This window comes from Bos mutus, chromosome 9 (genome assembly GCF_027580195.1).
Source record: "Bos mutus isolate GX-2022 chromosome 9, NWIPB_WYAK_1.1, whole genome shotgun sequence".
In the NCBI taxonomy this organism is placed as follows: Eukaryota; Metazoa; Chordata; class Mammalia; order Artiodactyla; family Bovidae; genus Bos; species Bos mutus.
In genome coordinates this window covers 38837725-38851907 of record NC_091625.1, presented here as the reverse complement: position 1 = coordinate 38851907, position 14183 = coordinate 38837725, and the positions used below count along the sequence as shown (strand labels likewise).

The 14183-nt window shown below is 45.0% G+C and overlaps 1 protein-coding gene across 3 annotated transcripts in view; it reads right to left on the bottom strand.

Moving 5' to 3' along the window:
* Positions 1 to 14183, bottom strand: part of FYN (FYN proto-oncogene, Src family tyrosine kinase) — a 211053-nt gene that overhangs the window by 35584 nt on the left and 161286 nt on the right. For 2 of the 3 annotated variants that reach the window (XM_070376415.1, XM_070376416.1), the window contains 4 exons: positions 7606 to 7704; positions 4810 to 4913; positions 3663 to 3812; positions 901 to 1065 (listed from right to left, as the gene is read on the bottom strand). In XM_070376415.1, coding sequence (XP_070232516.1) covers positions 901 to 1065; positions 3663 to 3812; positions 4810 to 4913; positions 7606 to 7704 — 518 coding nt within the window. Of the gene's footprint in view, positions 1 to 368; positions 525 to 900; positions 1066 to 3662; positions 3813 to 4809; positions 4914 to 7605; positions 7705 to 14183 lie in introns of all 3 variants that reach the window. The other variant, XM_070376417.1, reaches the window with a different exon arrangement.

Here is a 14183-nt window from a genome sequence, read left to right as displayed (position 1 = left end):
ATGAGGTAACTGAGGTTCAAAGAGATGAAATAAGCCCCATGCCCATGGTTAATCAGCTGGAAAAGATTCAAATCCAGGCTACTGAGGAAAAAAGCCCATGGTCTTTTCCTACATTAGCCCATCTGTAGAATCTTACCTTCCCACGTCTTAGGAAGAGGAAACATCACTCTTACTGTACTGGTTTTCTGTTCTGTGTGCCTTAATTAACCACATAAAGCAGAATGGAAGGGAATAACCTGAATGGCCTGTGCCCATCTAGCCATCCAGGTCAAGCATCTTGGTCCCACCAGCTGTGTGTTTGTTTGTTCAAAATCGCCTTGTAGCTGGCTTTGAGATGCAGCCAAAACAAAATGTGCCCTCTGCCTTACCAAGCCACACTTCAGCGAAACACCCCTGACCCAGCTTCTTCTCCAGACACAGGGAACCACGTGCAACTTCCCAAGCATCTTTAGACAATCCAGAAGTTTGTGGGGTACAACTCGATGCAATCACAGTTAAGTTAAAACACAAACCATCAGCTTTCTCTACAGGAAAGGGAATTAATAAAGAAAACAGTCCTTATAATCCATAATCATGCATGCGCTAGAAAAGATGGGAGGTGACGGGCCCTTTAGGGCGACACTGTTCATTCTACCAACATTTGCAGTTGGAAATGAAGGCCTTTGGTGCAGGCTAGAATATACCTTGTACCATTTCCTGGTTTATGAATTGAGGCTCATATAACAGTATCATTTGAGCCATCTGCCAATCTTAACCAGAATTCTGAAATCAAAATCCAAATTACTCATAATTCATATTCTCTTCCTGGCCAAAAAGTCTTTATTTTCACCTTCCATCTTTGATGTTTGGGACTTCCCCAAACGAGAAAGCTAGTAATAGAGTAATTGAGTCTCGGCATACCCATCCATACTTCCCCAAACTGCCCATTTCCCAGTCTCTTGATCAACTGCAGGGATTCTCGAGGGATTTCCCAGACATCTTTGGTTTTGACAGACAGATCGGTAAGCCGTGGCATCCCTTTGTGACAGGGAACTACTAGGCGGCAGCAGAGGCCCGCGGCTCTCTCTGATGGAGCGAGGACAGCGGCGGGAGAGGAAGAGAAGAGCAAACACGTGAACAACAACACTCACGGGGCACAAACCCAGCCAGCGCACAGTGTTACGCAAAACAGTGCTATGCCAGCAGAGAACTACACACGTGTCGGAAGATTAGACACCACACACTGAAATGTGCTCGCTGGAGGCAGAACAGAAGACGTTTTGGATTTCGACGACTGCGTACACCCAGGTCTACTATAGGCTATACACAGATACAGATTCAGGCTGCTTTGGTGTCTGTGCTTACGAAATAAGGAAAATGTTTTCAGCCCAGTGTGCTAATAACATGTCTTCTGAAACTCTGCAAATAACCTCTATTGATTTCAAAAAGTACCTTTGGACCACAGAATGTCAGCACGACTGTCTTTTGCTGCCGTCTCATATCAAGGGCGTGGGGACTCCCTTTGCTATGAATATACTTAAAATTGTAGCTTCAGTACAGGCTTCTCGTACAGAACGTTAGACTGTTATAAACTAGTAAGGCTGGAGATTACACCTGGCGAGGGAAAAAAGAGGTCCTATTTCTGTAGTGATTTCTCTGACAATTTGAACTGACTCTATTCTACCAGTCAGCTACTCTTGCTTCTTTGAAATCTTCCATTAAAAAAAATCTTTATAACAGTCTCCGATGTATAATTTAGGAGTCTGGCTTGAAAGGAGAAAGAATGGGAACTAAAATTTGCAGAAACTCAAGGATGTGAGAGAACTCTATTTCCTATGAAAAAGAGGAAGGAAAAAAGTCGTTATCACTTATAGATTATTTGGAGGATTTTTCCCTTTTCTTCTCTCTCTCTTTAAAGAAAAAGTCTTAGACTGTAGCAGTGGTAAGGGGAAATTGTCTAAATGCCAAGCTAAACACCAGTCAGGTGAGAAAGTTGACGATGGACAGGGACTCAAGGCAGTGACAAAAGCTGCAGAGAGCCTGGCCTGAGATGGGACGGAGCCCCGCTGGCCACACCCCACGGGAGGCCCCTCTACTCCAGGGACACAGAATGTAAAGCTGTCGCCTTTGCTCCAGGAACCAGCTGCAGGTTCCTTGTTATTCCTTTCTTTTTGACAGAATCAGGTTCTCATACATTTAGGCAGGAAATTATTTATGTGTCAATATTTCAAAGGCATTTTATTGTGTGAGGGGGAGAAAGAGGCAAGGGGAGAAGCCAATATAAAAACAAATCTGTCTCGAGATGCTTTTTTTTTTTTTTTTTTGAGATTAAAAAGTGTCTATTGCTCCTCACATCCCTTCTTTCCTTCCAGCTTTATGATGTTATTAAGGTGCCCTTTCCAACACAATATTTTCAAATGATCCAAGCCCTGGGGATCCAGCTGATGTCTGGCTGTAATGAAATATATTTAGGCATTTGAGAGATCCTTACAACATGCGGGCATTTTGAGCACATCATTTAATCTCAGGGAGATATTTTGCTTCATTTCTCCTAAGTATTTCATTAGAATCCACACCAACCAAAGTGACCCCCTCCCCTAATCAACAAGCTTGCCAAGTGTTGTTAATGCTTTTTCATTTGCTCTTTAGTGCCCAGGATCAACAGACAGATATTTCTTAGTGCCATTTTCAAAAAACTGCCTTTTTTGGTGCTAAAAAATTATACACACATATTTTTAAATGAATGAGCATAGAGCAATAGTGGAAGTCAAGCCATGTAGTATTTTGAAGTCTTGTCATTATCCTAAAGAATAACAGAAAATGTACATATGGGTCACATAAAAACAATTGGGATATAGACCTCTATCTGGACATGCATATGTCCATCCATTGGTGTGTATATATTGACATAGTGGGGTTGACTTGCTAATCTAGGAAAGAAAGCAATCATTTTAACAACTACATGTACAATCACTCTCTTTAATAAAATGTACAAATCACACACCTAAACACCTAATAATTATATGTTTCTAGGAACAACAGACTGATGGTGATGTCTGGGTGTTAGGACAGAGATTGGTCTACTGTTTGAAAGTTTAATTTAATACAATAGCTGTAACAGCTCTAGGAGCTGTGGGTCATATACATCTCAGTCTAGTTAGTAAACGGAAGCATTGGTGGGGAAGTGGAACGTGAGAAATGGATGGCGAAAGTCATCTCGTGTATGTGTGTGCAGCCCTTCCTGCTGAGAGGGAAGTGGTGGTAGGAACACACCACCCGCTCTAGGAGGCCCCATGGATGAAGTTCCCCCAGAGACCACACCTTCTTCCTTTCACAGCTTCCAAACCATATATACTGTAGGGGAGCAGGAAGAGATAACTTCCAAGGATTTAAAGGCGAAGACGAAAAAGCAAACAGCTTTTAGAATTTAACCTATTGCTTTCTAGCTGGGGAACGAGAATGGTCTGTGTTTTGACAAACATATGGAACTAACGATAACTGTGAAGGTAAAAATAGTAACAGAACCTGTTCGGCCAAGCCTCATCTTGAGAGCCTAGCAAAGAAGACAGTTTTCCTAGTGCCTTTGCAATATATTTGCTGTACCACTTTCCCTTTTCCCACTCTTTTCTCACTCCCTCCCTCCAGCATCCAAATGGTTAGTAGCCAGTTAGAATTCACTTTACCTGAGTAATGTTGTACAAGCTGCTGAAGGGTTTCAAATTGGGCCCGGGTGGTAATATAGTATCCACCGTTGTCAAGTTTGCGAATTTTATAATGTTTGACATGGTCTCCTTTCATATCATCCCAGTCTCGGATAGAAAGTGAATAGGCACCTGGGAAATGTGCAAAGCATTAGCAGCTCCCATCATTTGGAATACCAATTTCTTTTTGGGGGACTCATTTACTTGAGTATTCTGATTGCTAATTATCAAGAGGAGACACACACACCACACACACACATCCATTCAGCAACATAGGAAGAAAATAATTTTTTCCTGCCAATGTCAGAAGATATTAGTAATAAAATGATTCTACCGTTGGGAATGAAAGCTCCCTGGATTTTTTTTCCTACGATAAGTCTATTCAGTGTACTTGTCCTGGAGAACTCGGCGTAGACCCAACTCCCCCAGGGCAAGATGAGGCAAGCACAGATGCTCACGGCCGAGATTGCTGTCCTAGTCTGGGTTATTCACGGAGCATCACCAAGTCGGGGGTGGCGTGCACTGAAAGAAATCTAAGGGCTGTTTCTCTAGAACTGAGCTTCCGATTCTTGCTTCACAACACTTTTCACAGGAGCCAATAACCAGTAGTCTGTTTGTTCAAGCTAGAAGGCCACTGCTGTTTCCTTGGCCCAGCTCCTCTCATGGGCTCCAATGAGTTGTTAAATAATGAGAAGGCCAGCAAATGGAGGAAGAGAAGTCCTCGGTTGTGGAAAAAAACAAAAGAAATGCAAAAAAACACAAAAAAAAACCCCACAAAAAACCCCCCAAAAAAACAACCTGTGTGATGGGCGCCTGAGGAACTAAGAGTTTCAGAAAATCCTAATTCTAAAGGACTTCTGAACGTTCTGTGATCTTGCGTGCCTGGAGGGGAGAAGCAGCCCAGCCCCTGTTTCGGGAGGAAGGTCTTGGTTTCGAGCCTCTGTAGTCCTTTTGGAACTGTCTGCAGTTCTAGAGCCTGGAGGGGAAACTGAAAATAGGACTCTGCTCACGAGGCAGAGAGGATATGTGCCATTTAAAAATCCTTGTACATTAGAGATAAGCCTTTCATCCCCTCTGACTAATCCACAGATTTGAATGACAAGCCAACGTCTTCAACTCGTTATCTTACCTTTGGTGGTTTCACTCTCACGGATAAGAAAGGTACCCCGTGGGTTTCCAAAGGACAAAAGCTGTCGCTCAGCATCTTTCCGGCCGAGTTTTCCAAAGTACCACCTGTAAGTGAGATCAAGGGAAGGAGACATTGTCTAACGATCATTTGCCAAAGTGGAACAGTGCCCATGCGTCCTCCTCACGTCCAAGTCCCTCCTTGGCCTCCCCCTGTGTATTTTTCCTAGCTTCCTCTAGTTCCCTTTCAATCTATTCCTGATTCCGTCCCTAATCCACCCCTTTCACGCCTGAAAAACAATCAGATTTGAATCGCAGGTTATTTTTCTTCCTTCCAGAGATGATGGGAAACCGGTGGGTTTGTGTTGCAAGTATCACTTGCATGAACAAAAAGGAAAAATCCCAGACCTTGTTTTGAAATGGCAACTGCAGGACACCCTGCCCATGAGCTTCTACAAGATCCTGGATTTTTGAGCATTATTACAACCCTTGGCAAATAACAAAACACAGTCTTAGTGTACATAAAGATCATTAATCAAGCATTTAAAAAAAGCCCATTGGAATGGATAAGCAGTATTTTCAGTAGCTTCCTACCTATAGGAACTCTGAAAGAAAGAGGTCAAGACTATCCCTAATTTGAGATGACTGCTGTCCCTGGATGCTTGTGACTCTTGTCTTCCTGCTCAGCAGTGGGAAGGGCCTGTAAGAGGCATGTGCTGAGTGGTGGTGCTGCGACCTGCCACATGTGACCTCTGGCACAGTGGCAGGGCCACTTACTGTTCACAGTCAACCAGCACAGCCTTAAAAACGTCTCGGTGTCACAGACGTGTTCCTAGTCTCCCTGTAATATCACTCCCATGCCACTTTAGGAAGCATCGCATCAAGTCGCCTCCTGGCCTTCCTTCTTCATCTTTCACCTCCCGCGTACTCTCCAGCCGTAAGCCCAGCCTGACAATTGGGTAATGTTTCCGCGCTAGGTGCTGGGTGAGCAGCAGGTGCTTCTAGAGCCCCAGGGAGAACTTGGTGGCACTCCACTGGAATCTGTGCACAGGGACAATTTTTAGAATGTTTGACTGTGAAAGGATCCAGTTTCTAAAATGAAATTTCAATTCATTATACATGAACACAGCTATTATGTGTTCACTGTCAAGTTCTTTTGTGAATGAGTGAGCTTCCCTGAAGATAAGAAAAGACACACTGCATGCCAGCTCCTTCGTGACTTTTAAAGGCACAAGACTGCAACAATCCTAGCTTTGTGCTAGGGGGGATAAAGGGAACTACAAGAATCATTTTGTGGGAAATGATTTTCCAGATTTGTATCAATAACCGAATTAAAACTCAGTGTAAACATGAACAGCGGTGAAAGGGGAACCATTAGAACAATAGAGTGTACTAAGGCAATCGTATTTTAAGATAATGGTAATTAACTGCACATGTAAAACCATGGGTATTATTTTTTAAATGTTATTTGCTTCTTTAAAAAACTATTACAAATATAACTTAAACGTATATTGGGTAGGTTCCCAGTTCAGTCAAAGTAATGGTATATTTTGGTGGCATCTTTTATTCTGAAAGAACACAGAGATGTTTGCAAACCTGCCCTAAAATAATGATTCAGGGCAGATTCCTTTATTCACTGATGATGAAACACACTCACTGAGAGTAAAAAGGAGCTCAGAGTCACTGAGTGTTCCACAGTGGAAAACAGAACAGATCTTCCTAGAGGAGATACAGGGGAATTAAAGACAAGCAAGCCATCCCACAGGGGAGTCTAACTGTCCCTGCAGTGCTGACATAAGCGCCGGGCATGTTAAATATCAGAGCCAAAGTGTGGACTCCGGGGCCGACTCTTCTCAGCAACCTCGCTGGAAAGTCAGAACTGCCTCCAGCAGCAGAGGCAGGTCCCCTAGGTATTGGGGCAGTGGGGTGGGCGGTGGGGGAAGGCCCGGCTCCCACGTTCGGGAGATCCTGTTCCACCTCCCTTGCCCTCAGTTCAGAGGGGAGGGCCGCCACACGAGCCATCCTGACAGCTCTCCACTTTGGAAATGCCCATGAATCCCCACAGGCCAGGGGGAGGAACTATGGTCATTCCTTCTAGGATATTCCCTCAGCCCATCGACCATCTTCTGAAACCACTATCAGTGAAATCCTTGCACTAACTGCTAGTCATGATTTGCTAAGAAAGAAGCCACCTGAGACTCCATGTCAAAGCAAAGGACCATGTGAAGTGCATGACCACGGGGCTTCCTGAGTGGCAGGACACACTGCTCGTGCGTTATTCCTACCTGGGCTGTGAACGGTGTGCCTTTCCAGCACCCCTTTAAAACTCCCGTACATGCTGATCTTTAACGATTACTTACACCTCCCTTTCTTTCTGTCTTCATCCCTCCCTTCTTCCTTCCCCTCCCCTCTTTTCTTCAGCAGACTGCAGGCTTAGATCCTGGAGTGGCCAGTAATGCATGCTCTAGGTAGAATTTCATCACGTTCTTATGGTTATTTCTATCTATGGCAAAGTAATACTCGGTTTTCATTTGAGGTGCTACTATAAAGTTTCTTCTTGAAATAAATGTTTTTAAAAGGTGAGCAGGCTTTAAGAAAAACATTAAGTTAATAAAGGTACAAGCATTACGCAGATGTGGCAAAAACCACGGCATAGAGCCTGGGGGTCACAGCATTGCCACGTCCTCTCCCCTCTTGATGGCTCTCGGGGACTGCTTCTTCCTCTTGCATAAGGCTAATGAATTTATCAGGGCAACTAACGTGGAAAAGCAAGTAGTTAAGAGAAAACAGCAAAACGTACTCTTCTGCCTGGATGGAGTCAACTGGAGCCACATAATTGCTGGGAATGTAACCCGTCTCTCCAGTTGTCAAGGAGCGTGCTTCCCACCAATCTCCTTCCCTGGAGGGAAAAAAAAAAAAAAAAGGAAGTGAATATGTCGACCGGTTCAGTGTTCTGCAGTCACAGGCTCGGTGTAGTGGGAGCACATGACCACCTCCTAGTCATTCTATACCTGATTTTTCCAAACTCCCACACAGCTTTCTGTGAGGGTCCAATGCGTGCCATCCACATTAGCTGGGAGAGGATCCAGCTTTGTCTCTCATCTCTCGCTTTATTTATGAATTCAGAATGTAGGACCCTTCATGAGGGGGCACTGATGGGGAAGAGGGCATTTGGCTTGGTGCGTGCTAAGTTATTTCATCTGTGTCTGACTCTTTGCAACCCTATGGACTGTAGCCCACCAGGCTCCTCGGTCCATGGGACTCTCCAGGCAAGAATGCTGGAGTGGGCTGCCATTTCCTACTCCAGGGGATCTTCCTGATGCAGGGATCGAACCTCTGTGGCTTATGTCTCCTGCACTGGCAGGCAGGTTTTTTTTTTGCCACTAGCACCACCCAGGAAGTCCCTATGGCTTGATAAGTGTCTCCAACTTAGAGGGGAAGGGAACTCAATCACTGCCTACTTAAGGAAAACATTGTACCAACAACAAAACTGTAATTATGTGAAGTGAGGGATGTTTTAACCAACCTTCTTGTAGTAAACATTTCACAACATACATGTGTCAAGCCATCACATTGTACACCTTAAACTTATACAATGTCATATTTCCAATTATATCTCAATAAAGCTGAGCTGGGAGAAAATAAAGGATGCACTGATGGTGCTAATTTGGCTAACAGTCTCTATTTCATCCCCAGCGTCCTGGTACCTCTATGCAGGCCCCTGGCTTTAACGTTATTTTGTCAGCTAGTAAATGATTTGAAAGAAAGAAAAAAGGGAGAGACAGACAGCAGACAGACACTGTAGTTGCATATGTGTGTGTGTGTTTAGTCGCTCAGCGCTGTCTGACTCTTTGTGACCCCGTGGACTGTAGCCTGCCAGGCTCCTCTGTCCATGGGATTGTGACCCCATGGACTGTAGCCCACCAGGCTCCTCTGTCCATGGGATTGTGACCCCGTGGACTGTAGCCCGCCAGGCTCCTCTGTCCATGGGATTGTGACCCCATGGACTGTAGCCCGCCAGGCTCCTCTGTCCATGGGATTGTGACCCCGTGGACTGTAGCCCGCCAGGCTCCTCTGTAGCCCGCCAGGCTCCTCTGTCCATGGGATTGTGACCCCGTGGACTGTAGCCCGCCAGGCTCCTCTGTCCATGGGATTGTGACCCTGTGGACTGTAGCCCGCCAGGCTCCTCTGTCCATGGGATTGTGACCCTGTGGACTGTAGCCCGCCAGGCTCCTCTGTCCATGGTACTCTCCAGGCAAGAGTACTGGAGTGGGTTGCCATTTTCTGCTTCAGAGCATCTTCCCGACCCAGGGATCGAACCTGTGTCTCTTGAGCCTCCTGAATTGGCAACTGAATTCTTTACCGCTGTGTCACCTGGGAAGCCCTTCATAGTTGTATATCATTTGAGAAAGGTGGCCTGTTCGGAGGCCCAATAAAGGATGCAGATGCTCTGAATATCTGCCTTGTTTGCTTTCAAGAAAATGGGTAGAAGAATAAAGCTTACAATGGGTTATAACTTGCTCATACATTTTCCCTCTGAGGTTATTTCATCGAGTATTGACAGCACTGGCCTGAGTCTGGGGGGCAGGGGAGGAAGGGTGGGTTCAGCAGTGTGGGTGCAGGGGGAGGAAAAGACCTTGCTAAGAGGATGAGAGTCTTAGCCTCACCACTTCAGCCCAGTGTTTCAGCCACAGCATGGCCTCATCTGTCGGGTGCTCAGCGCCGTGGGCAGATGGACGGAAAGGGGACTTGAAACACGACCCAGCTTGAAACAAATGAATAGATGGAGTGGTCAGAGTTCATAGGATAAGACTCACACAGCTGCACATGACAGGGAGCAAGGCTGGAGCGCAGTGTGCGCCTCCTCCCCCATCAACAAAGGTCAGTGTGTATGTGGAGCTGTAGCTCTGACATGAACGGTGGCACAGAGCCCTCCACCGGACTGTAGTCAAGAGCGGGAGGGCAACGGAGGACCCAACTGCCCCTGAGCAGACGGAGGCCTCCCAGCCTTTCGATCACCAGATGCCCAGCACCTTCTCTCTTGCCTTTTTTGGTCCAGGCTTTTTTTTTTTTAAATCACTTTTTCACTGACCTGTGTGTCAAAGCCCTCCGACAGGGAAGAGAAATGCTGGCTCTGGACCCTGGTCAGCGTCCTCCCCAGATGGATGCAATTAGTGGAGGAGGACCAGCCTCCGTGTTAAACGCAAGCCTCACTCTGTGACCCAAGCTCTAAAGCCTGACCCTGAGCAAGGTGATGATGAGCAGCCACTCCAGACAGGATTTCACACGACAGACAGACGGTGACAAGCCCATTGGTGCCACAGGTGTAGCTGCGGGAAGTGTCAGGTGGCACAAGCGGCACAGAAGAGTTCCCAAGGAAACAGGGTGCTCGCAAAGCCTTTAAAAACTGATGTTCTAATTAGTTTTCCAGTCTTTCATTACTCTATTAAATTTAAACAAATCAATCAAAAGAGGGAAATAGGTGCACCTAGAAATTCCTTTATTAATAATTTTAAATTTAGTTCATGGAGTAATTTATGCATACCACAGACTACAGTTACATATGAACACTTGTGAACCTACCACCCAACTTAAGAACTAGACTGATACTGGCTGTGTGGCATCTACCCTGTGTAGCTCCCCGAGCTTGTCCCTCTGCCTTTCAGGTTCAAATTATGACATTACAAATGTTAACACTGTAACAGTTTGTATTGGTTTCATTTCTACATCTGTCAAGGGAAATACGTGCAGTTGTAAGGACATCATCTAAGAACATATGTGGAAGTTTATTTTTTTCTTTGCACACTGCATGTGTTTAAGGAAACTGCTTTGGAGCCATTATCATTTTAACGTGGTGACATTTACTGCTCTGAACTTCCACTAGATGGAGACATTTCATTATAGAAAATAACAGTACATATCACTTCCAGGCTTTCTTCTCTTTCTCTGTGCTTCCCATCACACACACATCTGGGAAATCTCCCAAATAGTAAGGAAAATATTAAGTACTTGCAGCAGAGGCTTATTTTTTACTGCAAAATAACCTTCATTGAGTTAGTTCTAATTGATTTGAATTTAGAAAAAAAAGTCGATACTATCAATTTTCAGGTGCATGGAAATGTCATCTGGGACAGGAAACCAATATACTTTGCTGCAAGTTGTGACAAGCACAGCCTTATCCAGGTGATCAAGTTCTTTCCATTTCAAATTGAGCATTAACTATCTCATTTTGGTTTTGGCACCTAAATAGTTTAGCACTGATTAGAATCCAACTATCAGATCATTCTAAAGTCATGTATTAGGAATTCACAATTTTCTCTTGAATGCCTCTATTAATCTCACAAAGGTTTTCAGTCACTCATGAGAAGCTGAGAAAGATAAAATCCTTTTCTCTTTTCGAGGCCATCTAGGGTCCCTTTCTCCACCAAAGGAGGTGACAAGGACACAATGTAGTAACTCACATGTTGTGCCCAGACAGGCTGGTATAGACTCAAGATAGCAAAAGGACCCTTCTGAGCAGATGAATAAATCACTTTTTAATACACTGGAAGCCCAATTCACTTGCAAATAAATAACATACTCTATGCAAATTATTCAGCTTGATTTAGGAAAACAGGATCTTTACTAGGTTACTTTTTCTTTGAGTTACCACGAGTAATTAGTATTATTAAAATTGCATTTCTTTAAACAGTTCTTACAGTCCAGTTATTTCATTAATTTAAGAGTTGGTGAGACTTTTCTTCAACTGTTATCTTGGTCTGATTCAAATACATGATTTAAGCCTTGGCTCTGGTTTAGAATAGAAATTTCCATCACAGCTTCCCCTCTTGCTCTAGTTTAAACACATATTAAAAGAACCTCTTCCCATTCCCCAGAGCTGCTCAGAGGGCTTGTGGTCCCAGGAGCTGGGAGTTTGGAGCCCTGATGGAGCCAGGAAATGACATTTGCAAACAGAAGTCAGCCTTGATCTATGGAGCTTTGGCGCATTATTATTATAAATGCTGGATTCTTTCTAAATTTGGTCACCACCCATCTTACTCTCACAGAGCATATCCATAACAATTTGGTCAAAAGCTTACATGGGCTCTAAACCAGATTTCTTCTTATTACAATGAAAAGAACTTTAAAGGAGTCACTACCGTAAGCCATGGGGGCTTCCCAGGTGGGTCACTGACAAAGAATCCACCTGCCAATGCAGGAGAAGTGGGTTTGATCCCTGGGTTGGGAAGATCCCCCGGAGGAGGAAATGGCAACCCACTCCAGGATTCTTGCCTGGAAAATTCCATGGACAGAGGAGCCTGGCGGGCTCCAGTCCATGGGGTTGCAAAGAGTTGGACACGACTATTGACAGCACCCTAGGCCATGAGCACTGTTCCACTCTGTAAAACACTGATTATATTTTAGAGTTGCTGCTTCTGGTGGTGCAGCAGTAGTCATGAAATGCAAAAATAGGAATAAAACAGATGAATTCTGTATTCAAAAATGGATCAAGTTTAGTAATGTCCGAACACCCTGCACTGAGCACCTTCACCGGTTAGGGAGGGACCTCTCCTCCCCGTGGTGGGAAGCAGTGCCTCCAGCTCGGGCCAGGGGCACAGCCACACAAGCACATCACACGGTGTACGCTGCACCTTAAAGCACAAAAGCCTGCCCGGAGGCCTTCAGCTTCAGCCCCCTGACAGGGAAAGGAGTGGGAGGGCCCACACGGGGGTGTGGCAGCTGCCCCAGGGAGAACACAGCCTGGTCCCTCCTTGTCTTTCAAGGGGTGGGAGCCAGGGGCCCAGAGAGGCTGGGGAAGGGGAGGGAGTCGCGCGCCATCTGGTTCTGCACTGCTGCTTTGTTTTTCCTTCACCATTTTCCCTTCCCTGTTATTACCCTTGACTTCGGGATATTGTGTTTGTTACAAGAACTTTATTTTCAACGCTCCATAACCTTGAAAAAGGGCATTTAAATGGCACGTAGGATGAGAAATTCCACTGGCAAGAAGGAAGAACATTAAAGGGGAAAAAAAGTCCTTTATAATATTGTCTTCTAAGGGAACAGGTCAGAGCCTCAAATGCCTCCTGTAAACATTAAAGACCATGCATGCAAATCACGAAATATAGATTGAGGTAGATCGGATCTTCCTTGAGTGCTTCTCCAAAATTCCAATCAGAAGCCATTCCAGATCTGACCCAGCTTAACAAAGGAGGAAGTCACAAATTAAGATTTTGGCAACGACTGGCTTCCCAAGTGCCCTGCAAACCTGGTGTGTGGACCCATGTGAGTGTGGAGAAAACCTACGAGAGTCACTTAAGGTATTTCCTATATTTTTCAATTCTTACCTTTTAGAAGTTACAAATGAATTGAAAAGTTCTAACCAACCTTGGCATTTAGGAAATACTGAATAAAATAGGGAGGGGAAGGAGGGTGGTATTTTAGAGCTCGAAATTAGCAGCCTCTGACAAGAAGCATTCATCTGAGCATCGAATTAACAACAAGGAATCAGAAATCAGAAGGCATCAAAGCCAAATGCCCCCTCTCCCACTTCCCCTCAAACCTGTATGTAACTCCAATGGCGCAGTTTCCTCTGACTTGGGCCTTTCCAGCCCCGAGCCTGACACTGCACTCCGTATGCCATCCCCACATCTCACCCTCGGCTCTGCCACTTGCTAGCTCCACGTACCTGGGCTGCTCTCTATCCTGAGCCTCTGGCTCCTCCTATGTCAAAAGATGACTACAAGCCACACCTCAGTTGCTGTGAAGGGCAAATGAGAACATCTGCAACTTAGCACATGGCTGGCACCTAAGAGCCCTCAACAAAGAGCAGCTGTTCACTAGTTAAAGAAAAATTCCTGTGGCTACAGGAGGAGGGCTGGGGGGTGGGGTGGGCAGGTAATGTTCTTGATCCCGGTACACGTTATATAGGTATGTTTGGTTTGTGAAAATTCTGCAAATGGTACACTTTAAAAAAACTGTGGTAAAATACGTATGACATACAAGGTACCACCTGAACTATTTTTCAGTTGAGTGGTGTTATTATGTGAGCACCACCATGCACACTTTTGATCTGTACACTTGACCATATGTAATTTAAATAAAAAGTTAAAAAAAAATCCCATCCACCCCCCTGTTAATGGTGACAATAATAAATTAAAAAAAAAACAACCCAATCCTATAACTACAGAGACAGTTCCTTCTGATGTCTGGAAGAGTCACTGGCCTAATATGGGAGGAATTTCATTCCTGCCCTTGAAAGGTCGTCCTGAGTTGGGGGCATTTGAGAGGAGGGGAGGGCTTTACAAGGAGGCAATGTTCAGGGCCTGGGGGAGTTCCTTGCTCCAAGGACTACTCCTCTTTCCTGGGATGTGCAGGGTGAGCAGGGCTGTGGGAAAGCAG